Source organism: Marmota monax, unplaced genomic scaffold (genome assembly GCF_021218885.2).
Source record: "Marmota monax isolate L192 unplaced genomic scaffold, Marmota_monax_Labrador192_F-V1.1 WCK01_AAM20220418_F8-fsc00010, whole genome shotgun sequence".
Lineage (NCBI taxonomy): Eukaryota > Metazoa > Chordata > Mammalia > Rodentia > Sciuridae > Marmota > Marmota monax.
This window is the reverse complement of record NW_026692321.1, coordinates 4,139,217-4,155,092: the sequence shown is the minus strand read 5'-3', so window position 1 is coordinate 4,155,092 and position 15,876 is coordinate 4,139,217. Positions and strand designations below refer to the sequence as shown.

Genomic DNA, 15,876 nt, shown 5'->3' with positions numbered 1-15,876 from the left:
GGACTCCTTTGCCTTGTGGGCCCTGTGGTGACCCATCAGCAGATCCCACGGTTCTACTGCCAAAATTGATGCAGGGTGCACCCCAAGGCCCCCCATGCCTTGGTTGCCCCCTACTTCTCCCTTGCTCTGTTTGTGTACAGGGACGAGAGTGATGCTTCTGAAACACAGATCTTTAAAACCCTCCTATAGTTTTCATCTCATTCATAATGAAACCCATGGTTCCTACCATGACTTAGGAGGCAGGTCCCACAACCCACCTTTGTCCCAGGTCAGTGTGCTCCAGCCTGTGGCCATCCTGCTGTGGGCATGCCTTGCTTAGGGGCGTATCATTGGCCATTGCCTGTATCTGGAATTGTCACCACCAACATTCACACACCTCTCACTTCCTTCTGGTCTTTTATCCAAAGGTGCCTTACAAGTGAGGCCTTTTGATACTTTTTTTTTTTTAATATTTATTTATTTATTTATTTTTAGTTTTCGGCGGACACAACATCTTTGTTTGTATGTGGTGCTGAGGATCGAACCCGGGCCGCGCGCATGCCAGGCAAGCGCGCTACCACTTGAGCCACATCCCCAGCCCGATACTTCTTTTTGTCTTTTATTTATTTATGTTTTTGTACTAGCGATTATGCCCAGGAATGCTCTACCACTGAGCTATATCCCTAGTCCTTTTTATTTTTTATTTTTTGAGACAGGGTCTCTCTAAATTGCTTAGGGCTTTGCTAAGTTGCTAAGGCTGCCCCTGAACTCCTCACCATCCTCCTACCTCAGCCTCCTGAGTTGCTGGATTACAGGTGTGCACCATTGCAACAAGCTTCTGACTTCCTAATATTATAGAATACCACCTTCTCTTTGGAGCACTTAGCATTTCTGGAAATAATATATGTATGTATTTGATCATCTAATTTCTGTAGCTGGTAAGTAAGCTTCATGATGCAGAATTTCTATTTGTTGACTGCTGTATCTGAAGACACTGGAGCATGCTGGGCACATGCTGGTAGTTGATACCCAACATGTATTTGTTGAATGAGTGAGCAAGTGACTAGGAATAGATGACTCTTTATGCCATGTCGTGTCTGCCTTAGGTTTCTTTCTCAGTGAGAAATCTATGTAGAAATGTAGTTGCTAATACAGGTGCTCATAGAAACTCTCAAACCCAGAAATACTGTTGGGCCTTACCACATCCCAGTCTTTTAAGTTTTTACTGTGTGGGTGCAGATGAAAATTTAATCTTCTTTTATTGTGAACATGATGAAAACAGAAGTAGATAATATTATTCCTGTGAAATCTTTCAAACGGTTTCATCTCACAATTGCACGTCTTTTCCTTGCAGGCGCATGCCAAGCCTCCTGGAGTATGTAAGTTACAACTGTAACTTCATGGGCATCCTGGCGGGCCCACTCTGCTCTTACAAAGACTACATTACTTTCATTGAAGGCAGGTCGTACCACATGACACAGTCAGGTGAAAACGGAAAAGAAGAGGTGCAGTATGAGAGAACAGAGCCATCTCCAAACGTAAGCCCACGACATGTATCTGGAACCTTTATGAAAACACGTGTTCATTCATCTTATTTTATTTTTTTTTTTTTTTTTTTTTTTTTTTTTAAGAAAGAGTGAGAGAGAGTGAGAAAGAGGGAGAGAGAGAGAGAATTTTAATATTTATTTTTTTTTAAGTATTTGGCAGACACAACATCTTTGTCTGTATGTGGTGCTGAGGATCGAACCCGGGCCGCACGCATGCCAGGCGAGCGCGCTACCGCTTGAGCCACATCCCCAGCCCCATTCATCTTATTTTAAAATGATGTTTTCACATTTTGAATTTCCCTATTTCTTTATAGATATTTTTCAAGATAAACGATTCTTCACATTATACTTAGTAGTGATGCCTTGTAGAAGTACAGTCATGATTAAAGAACAGACTCTACGTGCTGAATCCCTTAGTGAGAATGATGTGGTATAAGGGTGTGGCGTTGTTTTACATGCGAGCCCTCCCTTCTGGACTGGACCCGGATCACCTTCCAGGCTGATGCCTTGGCCTGTGCCTTGGGATTCGCATGTAGGAAGCACTGTTCTCCTTTTGATTTCCTGCTTTACCCTCCTCATCCTAATTGTTGCCCGTCAAGATCTTGTTCCTTTTTAAATGGCTGCTTCACATATCGTCTTTTCCATGAAGCTGTTTCTGGTCCCTGCAGTAAAGTGATGCTAGTAATTCTCACTTGGCCGGGCTCTACAAAGCCCCTCCCTGGCAGCTGCTACGCAGCCTTCCCAGCAGTCCTGGGAGGTATTCGCTCTCCTCACTGCCTTGGGGAGAGTACTGACAGGAAGGCGCAGCCCTTAGACCAGGCTTTCCTGGGTGACTGGAGGAGAATTGGAATTGAGACCCATATAGCCTGGCTCTGGAGTTTGTACTTAAATTGCCTCCCAAATGAATACAATTTTATGTCCTTTGAACTGCAGGGGTGTTTGGACTGCACAGTTAGAGCATTTTAAAGAATGCTCTAAGGCATCCAGGCTTCCTATAGGCTTTTTCCCTTGCATTCAATCAAGTATTCCCTGGGAAATCATAGGCTAATCAGAAAGTTTGTGTGATGGAGAAGAGGGGCTCCTGTGCTTCCTCTGCATGTGGCTTGGAGCAAAGGGTCACCACCTTTCCTCTCAGAGCCACCGACCTGCATATGTGCAGGCAGCAAAGTGTGAGTGAAAAACTGTGGAACCTTTTGCAGAACTTCTTCTGTACCATGTGGCTCATTGTGTTTCATGCCAGAAGGATGTTTTATTCTCCATATTTTTCATTACTGGTTAAGTACTAATTGAGAAATGCCAGATCAAACTAGGTTGGACTCAGACTTGAAATTGGAATCTCTGCCATTGAGTATTTCATGTGTCCAGTCTGAGACTTAATCCTTCAGAGGCCTCACTTCTATAACAGAAAGTGAAGGTAATTATAGTTGGCCCTTGAGATCTGAGGATTCTGTATGCACAGGTTGAACCAGAAATATTTTTTAATTGCATCTGTATTGAGCATGTCCACATTTGTCCTATTCCTTCATCAATACAGTATTACAGCTATTTATCAGCACTTTGTAGTAGCTGTTGTAAGTCATCCAGAGATGACTTGAAGCATATGGGAGGATATGCATAGCCTATATTCAAATATTACACCATTATATATAAGGTGCTTGTGCATCTGCAGGTTTTGGTATTTGGAAGGAGTCCTGGAACCTCTGTGGACACTGAGGGAGAATGGTACAGACAACTTGTATAAGTTTAGTGGAGTACTGAAAGGAGAATGGAAACCTGGGGGTCAAGATGCTGGACATTTAGTGATAGGTTCAGCTTTATCATGTGAGCTCATCAGTTAATGTTGAGTCCCTTTCTTCATGTCTTCCCCACTTTAGGGAGTATCTGAAGAGCAAGGGATTTTGTAAAATATTTGAAAAAATATCAAGAACTATAAACATGTGAGTGTAGTAGTGAACCAAACCCAACAATAATACAGGCTTATATCACCTCACTTTATTTTGTGTGGAATTTACTCTTATAAAATCTTGCTTTCCTTTTGGGCTATAGATATTATCAGAAGTTGTTGACAGTGGCAAATATCATTTTAAAATTTCTCATCATTTTAGTATATTTTGTGTAAATTCCATAGGCATATACTTGACAAAGTCAAATAGCAGTAATTACTTATAAATCCCTCAAGTTGCATTTGGAAACTCTTTGTGCCTCCATGGGCCGTGCATACTCTTAGAGTCCAAAGTAGGATAGTCAGGTAGCCAGTTGGCTCTTTGGTTGGTTCCTCCCAGTTCTCTTTATCTACATTAGTTAATGTAGGACAAAGTAATAGTTGGTTTTAAACAAAGTAGCAGCTTATCTCACGTAGCAGCTTGGGTGTTGCAGTCTGTGGATATCATGGTGCCCCCACAGAGTTTCTCACATTCCCTTGATCAAAATTAATTGCATAGTTTCACTCGGCTCCAAGAGGCTGAGAGATGCATCTTGAGCTGGACTTGCCTGTGCCTAAGTGCCATTTCCTCTGCTCTGTGGAGGAGGGTAGCTCCCAGGCAACACTGGCCAGTCCCTCCTGATGTCTGTGGGCCTTTGCTCTGGGGCTGTTTGGTTTCTAGAGTAAGAGATCTCCCAATCTTCTGTTCATCACAGACTTGACTGGTGGTCATGGAGGGGGGCAGGAGCAGGGGCAGAGGGTATCCCTTGGGAGGTGGACTTTCTCCAGGCTCTCCACGTTCATTCTAGCATCTTACCCAGCCTACTCCAGACCTGTCTCTAAGCCTGGATATTTCCAGCCTCCTGCTAGAAAGATGGAGGGGTATCTGCCTCTCTAAATTAAGGCATCTTCTCTGTGTAAATCAGGTGTATATGGGGGTGGTATACACACACCACATACTCCCACCTTACGAAGCAGGTGGCTAGAGAAACCTGGCTAAAACTGCCTTTCCACAAGCTCTTCTCCCAGGTTTAGGCCTCCTGCTTTTCCCCCATTTTTCAAAGATACCTGATGCCTGCACTGATTGGTTCTCACTGCTATCTATGCCTCTTTGAAGTTGAGATCACATCTATGGTACTTTAATTTTCTTTGCTTCCTTCTTTCTTTCCCTCCCTCCCTCCCTCCCTCCCTCCCTCCCTCCCTCCCTTCCTTCCTTCCCCTAGACATAGTGTAATGGCCACAGTATTTTATACCTCATTTTTAGGCTAATATATAGGGTCATTTATCTTATCTGACTTCATTTTCAATTTTTAGTTGTTCTCTATTTTTTAAAATGCCTTTATTCAAATGTATAGGTAAGCTATTTGAAGACTGTGTAAAGAAAGAGTAGCCTTGCTGAGTGTGATGGTACATACCTGGAATCCCAGCTATTTGGGAGACTGAGGCAGGAGGATTTTTTGTTAAGAGGCCAGGGAAACTTATCAAGGTCCTGTCTCAAAAAAATAAAAAAGAGTTGGGATGTAGATTAGTGGTAGAGTGCTTGCCTAATGTGGGAGCTTAGGTTTAGTTCCCAGTATAAAAAGGTGCAGCAAGAAGTCCTTGATCAGTGAGATCCTGTCTCTAAATAAAATACAAAATAGGGCTGGGGATGTGACTCAGTGGCCGAGTACCTCTGAGTTCAATCCTTGGTATCCCCCCCCCCCAAAAAAAAAAGTCCTTGAGCCCTCAATACCAAGAAGGAGCAACTAAGAATAAAATGAATAGTTTTTTAAGAACTGCAAAGAATTTAACATGCTTTTTGGGAGGGGCAGAGGGGGTGTACCTGGGATAGAACTCAGGAGCAGTAAACCACTGAGTCACGTCCCCATCCCTATTTTGTATTTTATTTAGAGACAGGACTTCACTGAATTGCTTAGCACCTCGCTTTTGCTGAGGCTGGCTTTCAACTTGAAATCCTTCTGCCTCAGCCTCCCAAGCCACTAGGGTTATAGGTATGTGCTACTGTGCTCAACTAGCGTATGCTTTAACTCTTGCCTTTGAGTTACTCTTTTGGCATTGTTATAAAAAAATATTAAAACATAGATGTTCTTTTATAAATTACTTGATTTGAATTTTACTTGGCTATTTATAGTACAGAGCACTCTAAATCTAGGTATTCTGTTATACATTTCTTTATTTGGATATAGCTTTTTCTTTTTTCCACTTGTGTCTTTTCCTTCATGACCTGAATCATCTCTTTTATATTGAATGAGTTTGAAATATTCTGGTCTTCTAAAAATACACAAGTAGTATAGTTTTAAATCCACAGAACACCAAGAGGTCTAGGGTATAGTTCACTGGTAGAGCACTTGCCTAGCAGGTTCTGAGCCCTGGGTCTTCTCCCTAATACTGCCAAAAAAAAAAAAAAATTTTTTTTTCACCATTAAAGAGATGTATATATTGTCTATTATATAAATAATGTTCATGAAATGCCTAGAACCTGGAAAGTATATGAAGCACAATAAAATATGCATATGTGTATATACACATAAAAATATAAATATACACACATAGATGTTTATATATTTATACAGAAAAAAGATACAAGTGGAAAAAAGGTAAAGGAATATATATATGAATGTGTGTGTGTATATATATATATATATATATATATATATATATATATATATATATCCAGATAAAGGAATGTATAACAGAATACCTGGATTTAGAGAGCTCTGTACTTTAAATAGCCAAATAAAATTCAAGTTAAGTAATTTATAAAAGAACATGTTTATTTTAATACTTTTTATAACAATGCCAAAAAAAAAAAATAAAATGACTCAAAAGCAAGAGTCAAAGGACTTAACAGCATACCACAGGGACACAGCCACATCAATGTTTGTAGCAGTACAATTCACAATAGCTAAACTGTGGAACCAACCTACATGCTCCTCAGTAGATGAATGGATTAAAAAATGTGGCATATATACACAATGGAATATTATTCAGCAGTAAAAGAGAATAAAATGGCATTTGCAGGTAAATGGATGGCGTTGGAGAAAATAATGCTAAGTGAAGTTAGCCAATCCCCCCGCCAAAAAAAAATAATGAATGTTTTCTCTGATATAATTGGGTAGGGAGGGGGAACGTGGGAGGAATAGATCGGGCAGAGGGGTGGGAGGGTAAGGGTGGGTCAGGGGGTTAGCAATGATGATGGTGGACTGTGATAGACATCATTATCTAAAGTACATGTATGAAGACATGAACTGGTGTGAACACACTTTTAAATATACAAACAGATATGAAAAATTGTGCTCTATATGTGTAATAAGAATTGTAACGCATTCTACTGTCATTTAAAAAATAAAAAATAAAATCAATAATAAAAAAAAGTATACAGTTCCCTCTGCCAAATGTCCCTGTGCTAAGTAGGAAAAGAAGCACAGCCCAAACAAAAAGAACAAACAAGCAAGAGTCAAAGCGTGTCTGTATGTTTGTTTGTCTATTTATGATTGTGTACACATACACACACACATTTTAAAAACAGAAGAGAGGGCTGAGGTTGTGGCTCAGCGGTAGAGCACTCGCCTAGCATGTGCGAGGCCCTGGGTTTGAACCTCAGCACCACATAAAAACAAACAAAATAAAGGTATTGTGTACAACTAAAAAGTAAATATTAAAAAAAAAAGAAGAGAATTGGGGAGATAAACCTGGAGGTGTCAACCCCATGTCCCCCATCCCCCCATCTCCCGTCACAGATGCAGCCAGGTCTGTACCTTGGGCAACCTGCCTCCCAGGAAATTTGCAAGTGTTTTTTAGTGTGGAAATGAATTTAGCAATTTGTGATTCCAAATAACATACATTAATATCAATTTTAACTTTCACATAAAAATCTACCAAACGTTATAGTGTTAATATTTTTTGGTATCCATTTGCATTCACATCTTTAGCCTTGTGCATGCTTTTAGATTTTTTTATTCCCTGAAAGTTCTGAAAACACAAACTTAGGTTCTGGTCTGAGTTGTGGTTTCGTTCCTGCTGTTCCTTTGGGACAATGGGTCACCTGAGACCCTGAGTGCTGTGCAGCTCCTGCCTTGGGCTGGTGCTGGTTGAGGATGCGAATCAGTGATAACATGTAAGAGCTCTTCAGGGGGTTTGAATGCAGTTGGTGACTCTGCCTCACACCTTGCAGGAATCCGTGGTTCAGAAACTCCTGGTGTGTGGGCTCTCCTTGTTCGTTCACTTGACCATCTCCAACATGTTGCCTGTGGAGTACAACATTGACGAGCGCTTTCAAGCCACAGCTTCATGGCCAACCAAGATTACCTATCTGTACATGTCTCTACTGGCTGCCAGACCTAAATACTATTTTGCATGGACCTTAGGTAAGTAACATGTAAATAGACTTCTCTGTTTCTGTGTTATAGTGTATCTTATAGCTAATCATGAGAGTGTCTTCGTTGTTTTGTTTTTTGTGATGGGGCTTCTATGTATTGCCCAAATTGGCTTTACATTCTTAAACTCAAGCTGCCCTGCCTCAGCCTTCCCAGGAACTGGGCCTACAGGCACACCAACCATACCTGGCGCAAGAGTACCCTCTTGAGGATGTATAATTAAAGACCAATTTGAAAATTGGGAGTTGTCTGGGTAGAAGACATAAGCCCCACCATTTACATATGGGATATCCTAAAAACCAGATCAAGCCCATTCTATTATAAGGTAAAAACTAATAGATCATTGAAGTGACAGATATTTTTAAGTGCCGATTGAATGCTAGATTCTGTATTAGCTAGAATATATATATAGTCTCTCCCCTCAAAATCTGAGTATATTAAGCTTCCATTAAGATTAAGTAGATTGTTAAACACATGATAAGGACTTTATCGGCAAAGTGAACAAAATTATATTGGTACACTGAAAAGAGGTTGTTGGTTATGCCCAATAGGTAAAGCAGGTATTAGAGAAAAGATAACCCTCAATTGTGGTTTTTACGATTGAATGTGACTTTAGCATGTGAAAAATGGCTAGTTTTTTAAAAATACTTTTTATTTGATGTACCTTTATTTATTTACTTATTTAGTTATGTATGGTGCTGAGGATCGAACCCAGTACCTCATGCCTGCTAGGCAAGTGCTCTGCCACTGTGCCACAACCTCAGCCCTAAAAAATGGCTAGTTTTACATGCATGAGCCAAGAACTGTGGAAGTACCTAATCTTTGACAGGTGTAGCTGGGGCCACACAGGAAGGAGGAAACTGGGATTTAGAAATAGTGCTTTCCCAAGACCCTGCCACCCTGCTGAAAGGAGCCTTAGCAGACCTCCGAGGCTGACAGCTGAGGCCAGCTCCTGTCCTGGTAAAGAGACAGAGATACATGTCAAATCAAAACCTCTTGGATATGTGTCATCTTGGGCTTGGACCCACTGGTTACGGACCCTCTGTTCTCAACACTGTGTCCATCTGCCTTGTGTTTGGTACTTGGTGGCTGAGTGAACACTTGAAGAAGCATGCCAGTCACCTGATGCTGGGAGCAGGCTGAGCACTGGCATTTACTACGTGCTTTGTTTAGTGGTGAACAAACACTTCTGAAGATGTTTTTTTACACCTGTGATACCACTTATAAACTAGGTACAGTAGTGGAGCAGTCCTGTAATCCCAGCAGCTCAAGAGACTGAGGCAGGAAGACCACAAGTTCAGGCCAACATCAGCAATTTAGTGAGACCCTGTTTCAGAATAAAGAGGACTGGGATTGTAGCCCAGTGGTAGAGCACCCCTGAGTTCGATCCCCAGTACCACCAAAATAAATAAATAAATAAGTATTCTGTCTTTAAATTGAGACTGAATTTTCTCCATACCCACCCAGCATTTGTAGGGTTTCATTAAGAAATGCATAAGAATGCCAGACATGGTGGCACAGGCCTGTAATCCCAGCACTGTGGGAGGCCAAGACAGGAGGGTCGAAAGTTCAAGGCTCATGTGGGCAATCTAGCAAGACCATCTCCAGATACAGAAACAAAAAGGGCTGGGAATGTAGCACCACTGAAAGTGTTTGCTCAGCACACGGGCCCTTGGGTTCCATTCCCAGTATCACACATGAAAGACAAAAAGAGATTCATAACTAATTATTTCTTTGCTAATTGTGACAATTAGAAGAAACCTTGAAATGAAAAATTAGAAGATTAGAAGATTGTATACCCCCACCCCAATATTTGGTTTGATAAGCCAGGAAAAGATTATTTTCTTTTTTCCCAGTTCCTCTTTAAGGACATAATTTGATCAGAACAATTTGAAATGGAGCTACATTCAAAGAATTTTTGCCATGAGCTTATAAGGCTGTTTATTCATTCAGCAAATGCTTTAACTTTGTAGTGTGCTATGCTATTATAGGTATTAGTGATGGTTAACATCTGCAATCTAATTTGCAGTTTTGGATCAGGCAAGGAGCAGAGTGAGGCTTATTTCAGCATCTGAGTGGGCCCATCCCCTCTCCTCCTGAGCCTTTTTTTTTTAATTGTCCATTTGGTTCTCAAATTGGAGTTCTGTGATATCTGGAGGTCCAGGGTCCAAGAGTTCCAGTATCATCCTTTAATATAGTTTTTGCATTTTGATCATAATTTTTAAAAGAAGAATGGATCATGTGGGTAATTACTTTGGTAGGTTCTTGTAAATAAATGTTTTTAAATTTAGTTTCTTTGATACTAAATGGCTACCTCAACAGTAATGTTTAATTTTTCATTTCAAGGTTTCTCAAAATAGGAATCAGGCTTCTAGATTTCCCACCTGCCCTCTTCTCACCCCTTCAAATAGATCATTTCTTGGAATTTGAACAGTTTTTTGTTTTTAACTCAAGTTGGCATAGCCCTGACTTGGTCTGTATAGGGACAGGTCAAAGTTGAGTTGATGCCAGTGGTTGGCTCTTTGGAGTCATGGGTCACTCACCTCACCCTGAGGAACCTCAGGCCACCTGAGGTGCAGGCCAGGCTCTTGTTGGGGGCTGGGTAAAGGGAGGCCTCACCTGCCGTTTGGTCTCTGAGCCAGTCCCCTTGGGAGAGGAGCTGTTGGAGAGGAGTTACTTCCAGATGGCAGCAGGCCAGAAAAGATGGCAAAAGTGAGCAAGTTAAGAAACCAGAGGTGGCAGCCTCCGTGGAGCAGGGCCTCAGCACAGACGTGCTGCCGTGCTGGTAGTGAGTGTTGCCCTATCAGTAGGCTTACTTGAAAGGCTCCTGTATCAATAAGCTTACCTGAAAGGCTCCTGTATCAGTATGCTTACCTGAAAGGCTCCTGTTTACTGGACCAAAGGCAGCTAAGCTCTTTAACCCTGACAAAGGGATCAGTCTAGCTCATGTGTTCTTTTTTCCTCCAAAGTGTAAATTTTGAAAATCCTGTTTAATATACTAAAACACTAATGGAATGAAAACAACTTAAGGATGGGGTGCATATCTATAGTCTTCTGTTGGTTTTTGGTGGATTTCAGCTTACTCTTGGTTGTAGCAGAAACAGCATAAGTTATAAAGTTTTCCAATTGATTGGGAAAGGGCTTATTTGAGGGAGAATTCAAGCAGATATATAAATCAAAGATAACTAATTGAGCATTGTGGTGAAAAGGATTAAAAAACAGATTTTGGAGACGTAGAGTGGATTCTAATGAACTAAGACAGAAGCAAATTGAAATGAAAACATGCCTCATCTATATATTCTTCTTTATAATATAGTCAAATATGTGTCTAAAAGGAACATGGTGATCTCACAGTGGAGCATCTCCTAGCAGTTTGGTGCTGAATGCTTTTGTCTGTGTTCCAGGAAGCATTGTAGAGTTTCAAAGTTATTTTCTACACACAGTATGTACCTTTATTTAGCCTGTTGGTGCCAGCAGGTCTTAAATTACACCTGCCCTTTACTCATGCTTAATGTGTTTTATTTCATTGATTATTCAAATTGCCCTTATTGGGGTAGTTATTTTCAATGTGTGTGATAATGTTTCTAACCTTCCTTAGAATACATCTATTTATACTGTTTAATAATAAGAGACACATTAATACTTTTCTTTTCTTTTTTTTTTTTTTTTACTTTGCTACAGCTGATGCTATTAACAATGCTGCAGGCTTTGGTTTCAGAGGATATGACAGAAATGGAGCAGCTCATTGGGACTTGATTTCCAATTTGAGAATTCAGCAAATAGAGGTGAGTAAATCATGAAGAAATTATCATTCTGTCACTCTACCAGTATTTACTGATGACCAGCCCTGTGCCAAGGAACCAAGGAATAAGATGGGTACCAGAGGGCCCTCCAGCAGTGCCATCAGGTTTCTGATCAGAGAGGGCTAGGCATATAGTGTTCTTCAGACTGGGGCTTAGCTTAGTGCGGGTGTCTCAGGGACAGATGTCTTAAGCAGGAGACTGCCAGGTACTCCAGGTAGGAGGAGCAGCCTGAGAGGATGAGAGGTTTAGGCAGTTGTGAGGGCTCCTTGGGCTCAAGGTGTGCAAGGCCAGGCATGCCCAGCACGGTCTTAGAGGCCATATGAGGGGTTTGAACTTTCTTGCAGGAGCAGTGGTGGAGCACTGCAGGTATGTTACAGGGGCAGATGAGTGAGCTGAAACCAGAGACATGTTCTAGAAGGATCCAGCATGTAGAACTTGTTGTCCTTACAGGCAGAGATCTGCTGGGAGGTATAGTATTAATCCAAGATGCTGGTGCCTTAAACTAGGAAACTGCCAGAGGGAATAGAAAGAAAGGAGCGCTGTGTGTGAGACTCAACAGAACTTGGTAATGAATTGGAACCAGCAGAGAAACAAGGTGTAGGTCAAGCATAGCTGCTTTAAGCAACCAGGGTTATGGTGATGCCTCTCACTGAGATAGGAAACAAAGATGCACAGGTTTGGAGAGATAGAGAGTGTGTGTAAATCTCAGACTCACTAAGTTGTCCAGCAGGCAGACAAGTGGTCAATCAGCAGAGACACCTGAGCCCAGAATTGTAATTTGGGAACTCGAACTCATAGCCCTGGGGGAAGCTAAGAGCAAGGCCAGCAGAGGCAACTGAGAGAAGAGAAGGTGAATCTGAAAGAGCACAGGAGGCCAGACAAGGAGGCCATCAGGAAAAGAAGCAGGGAGAAGAGGGAAAGCCAGGCAGATGCTTCGCCAGCCTGTGAGAAGCTTTATTCCAAGCAGGAGAAATTGCAAGACTGTAGGTAAAAGGTCAACAGGGAACTTTATGAAAATGGCCCAGGCTGGACCCACCCAGGATCCCGGCATGGTCAGCAGGCTCTGCAGTGAGGAGCTGCAGGAAGCAGAGCGCTGGCCCCGGGGAAGTTTCCCACGGTGACTAAACCTGAGTGGGGCCTCTGGGTCTTTCTCAGTTTAGAGGGAATGTGGACTAGAGAGGAGTCAGTCAACTGTCAGATCCAGAATTAGGAAATTTCACAGGGCATAAGACATATGACCTGTGGGGTTGTTTTTTAAAACACATTGGTGGCATAGAAAAAGTAGAGGGTGGAGAGGGACTATTACAGATTAAAGGAGACTGTGGCCAACAAATCAAACAGGGATGTTTGACTACAAAAAGGGTATTAAATGATGCTAAATCATTTGAGCAGGGTGTAGTGGGTGGTACATATCTGTAGTCTCACCTGCTTGGGGTGCTGAGGCAGGAAGATTGCTTGAACCCAGAAGTTTGAGACTGTCCTAAAAAAGAAAAATTATTATTAATTTTGTTAGATCTAATAATGGTTTCTAAAATGTCCTTGTTGGGCATCAATTTTGCATTATCTCCACGTGAAATGCGATTGTAGTAATTGTTTTGAAATCTTCCTAATAATGTGAGGAATGAAAAATGGAGAAGAGGAAGGGAAGATGGGTTCTTGCGGAGCCAGGGACGCAAGTGTGGTGGTGGTCCAGGCTTCGTTTTGTGGTCACCACCTGCAGAGCCTTCCCAGCACTTTGTTCCCTGGTCGTCCCCCTGCAGTGTTAGTGCTGTGGACATACTGTGTGTCTCTTGGTCCACTGTGTGCATGCACGTGGTTTATACAGGAAAAGACCGGATTTATGCACCCCACTAGGACCAGTTTTCATCCTCTTGGGGGTGCTGTGTGGAATAACATCAAGAAAAGCATTAGTTTTTCCAAGGAGAGTGTGGACAGCTCTGCTAAGTGTCCCTGAGGTGTCAACTGAGATAAGGACAGATAAGTGTCCTATAGGTTGCTTTAGTTGAGAACCATGAGCCTGGAGGTCTAGAATGCCCCTGCTGTTCCAGGCTTGGCTTGCAGATATGCCTGTGGGGAAGGAGGCAGCTTGCTGTCAGGGGCTGGGGTTATGATGGGCAGGCAGGTTGAAAGGAAAAGAGACAAAGGCCTCGGGGATTTTGATAAGACAATAGTAAATAATGGACCATGGAGTCTAAAATGGTAGAAGAGGGCTGGTGATGTAGCTCAGAGGTAGAGTGTTTTGCATGCACAAGACCCTTGGTTCAATCCCCAACACAGCCCCAAATAAATGTTAATTAAAATAAAATAAAACACAGTCTTCCTCTCCCACTTCACCCAGACAGTGGCAGGGATTGGGAGAAAGGAAGATGATGAGGTAGACACTCCAGTCCTTGGTGTTGGACAAAGGTGTTTGTGTACTCAGCAGGACTTTCTTTGTAGTAATTTCATGACAAGCTTTGTAAATATTGACACACGGGAGAAAGAGAGTGCATTTATTCATTCTCAAAAATTAACTCCTTTTAAGAATGATGTTATTACTATCTTCGAAAAATAGCATCAAGAAATGAGGAATCTTTTGCTATCATCATTATGCGGAAGTTTTAATTCATCAGCATAATATTTATAGCTTCATTGTTTTGTTGGCCAAAGAAAAGTTTCCTTTGTTTTTCAGATGTCAACAAGTTTCAAGATGTTTCTTGATAATTGGAATATCCAGACAGCTCTTTGGCTCAAAAGGTATGTTTCTTCAAGAACATTTTTAGATGTATTTTGGCATCTAGTACTTGAAGTTGAACTTTGTCGAATTCATGTTCTCAATTAAATTCATGGTGTGTTAAGTGACATTGTGGCTTTGGCATTAACCTAGGAAAGACTGTTAGCACCCACCTGATCAGGACAGTTGGGCCTGAGTCACGGTTCTCTATCACCACCTCCTCAGCCAGTTTCTGCTCCTCTGCCCGAGTCCTCAGTGCCTCTGCTGCCATCCCCAGAGATGTGGAGTGGTTTTTTTGTTTTTGGTTTTGGTTTGGGATTTTTGATGCTGGGGATTGAAACCATGGCCTGGGCCTGCGAGGCAAGCATTCTACCAGCTGAGCTATATCCCAAGCCCAATATGTGATTTTAAAGAAACTCTGTACATATCCACTCTACATGTGCTGCAGGTTTTCTGGAACAGTTCCAGTTTGAATATTCCAGTCTGACAGATCTTTATGTGTTAGGCACAGGCCCAAAGATAGGCCAGTCCCCCCAGAGGTCTCAGAGCACAGCAGTGGACCAGGCACCTGCTGATCCCTATGGGGGGTATTGTGAGAGAGCAGGAGCAGCATGGCACGCAGGGAAACAAGGGGACATTTCTCAGAAGCCTGAGCCCCAGGATGTCAGTTAGGATGTGCGGCCCGGAAGGAGAGGGCAACCAGCCCTGGGCAGAGCAGGGCCTGTCCAGTCTAGGATGACACCGGAACACCCAGGCTCTCTCTCCAGTGTCCACAGGCACCTGCTCAGTCTTGAATTTATTCTTAAAGTATTGTTCCTGTTCAGAGAGGGCTCAAAGTCGCCTGCCTTTGTAGTGTTTCTTTAAAACAATTGAATATCTTACCCCTTGAGATACCTCGTTTTTACCATGCCTTCCTGATCCCAGCCAGGCCCCCAGCAGTGTCGGACCAACTCATCTGTTGTGTGATGTTATTGTTGTTATTTATATATTTATACTTATATATTTAATTTTAAATTTTAAGCTCATTTCCATCTGAATTATATGCCCTATTATAGGAGAATTTCAGACTAAGCATAGCCTATTTAATTTACCAGAAAGAATCATGTTCAATTGAAAGTTTTGAGTGTTTTTAACGAAAGCAATAAAATCGCTCATGGCTGGGATCCTACTCCTTGACCCCAAGCTCAAGGCCAGCCTGAGCAGCTCAGTGAGACCCTGTCTCAAAGTAAAAAACAAAAACAAACCAAAAAGGGCTGGGACATAGCTCAGAGGTAGATCGAATAGCGGAAAGGAGCCTTGGGTTCAGTCCCCAGTGCCATCAAAAAAGGGGAGGAGGGGAGACAAAGAAAAAAAATATGTAGAATAAAACCTCTAACTTTAATATTAATTATAAATTTCTGGTAAACTTTAGAGACTCCCAAATAGTAGAAATGATAATTTAGTGGTTGTGGGAAAGTAGGAATTGAATTTATGTTTCTAAATTTGATACTTAATAATCGTAACATCCCTGAGATTCCAGACCAAGTTATTACCCAAA

General features: G+C 41.9%; 1 protein-coding gene across 5 annotated transcripts in view; it reads left to right on the top strand.

Annotated features, from left to right (window-relative positions):
- The window catches only part of Mboat2 (membrane bound O-acyltransferase domain containing 2), a 130,887-nt gene that overhangs the window by 105,495 nt on the left and 9,516 nt on the right, over window positions 1-15,876 (top strand). For all 5 annotated transcript variants that reach the window (XM_046441212.2, XM_058578348.1, XM_046441214.2 and 2 more), the window contains 4 exons: window positions 1,334-1,517; window positions 7,622-7,814; window positions 11,505-11,608; window positions 14,298-14,362. In XM_046441212.2, the coding sequence (XP_046297168.1) occupies window positions 1,334-1,517; window positions 7,622-7,814; window positions 11,505-11,608; window positions 14,298-14,362 (546 nt within the window). The remainder of the gene's footprint in view (window positions 1-1,333; window positions 1,518-7,621; window positions 7,815-11,504; window positions 11,609-14,297; window positions 14,363-15,876) is intronic.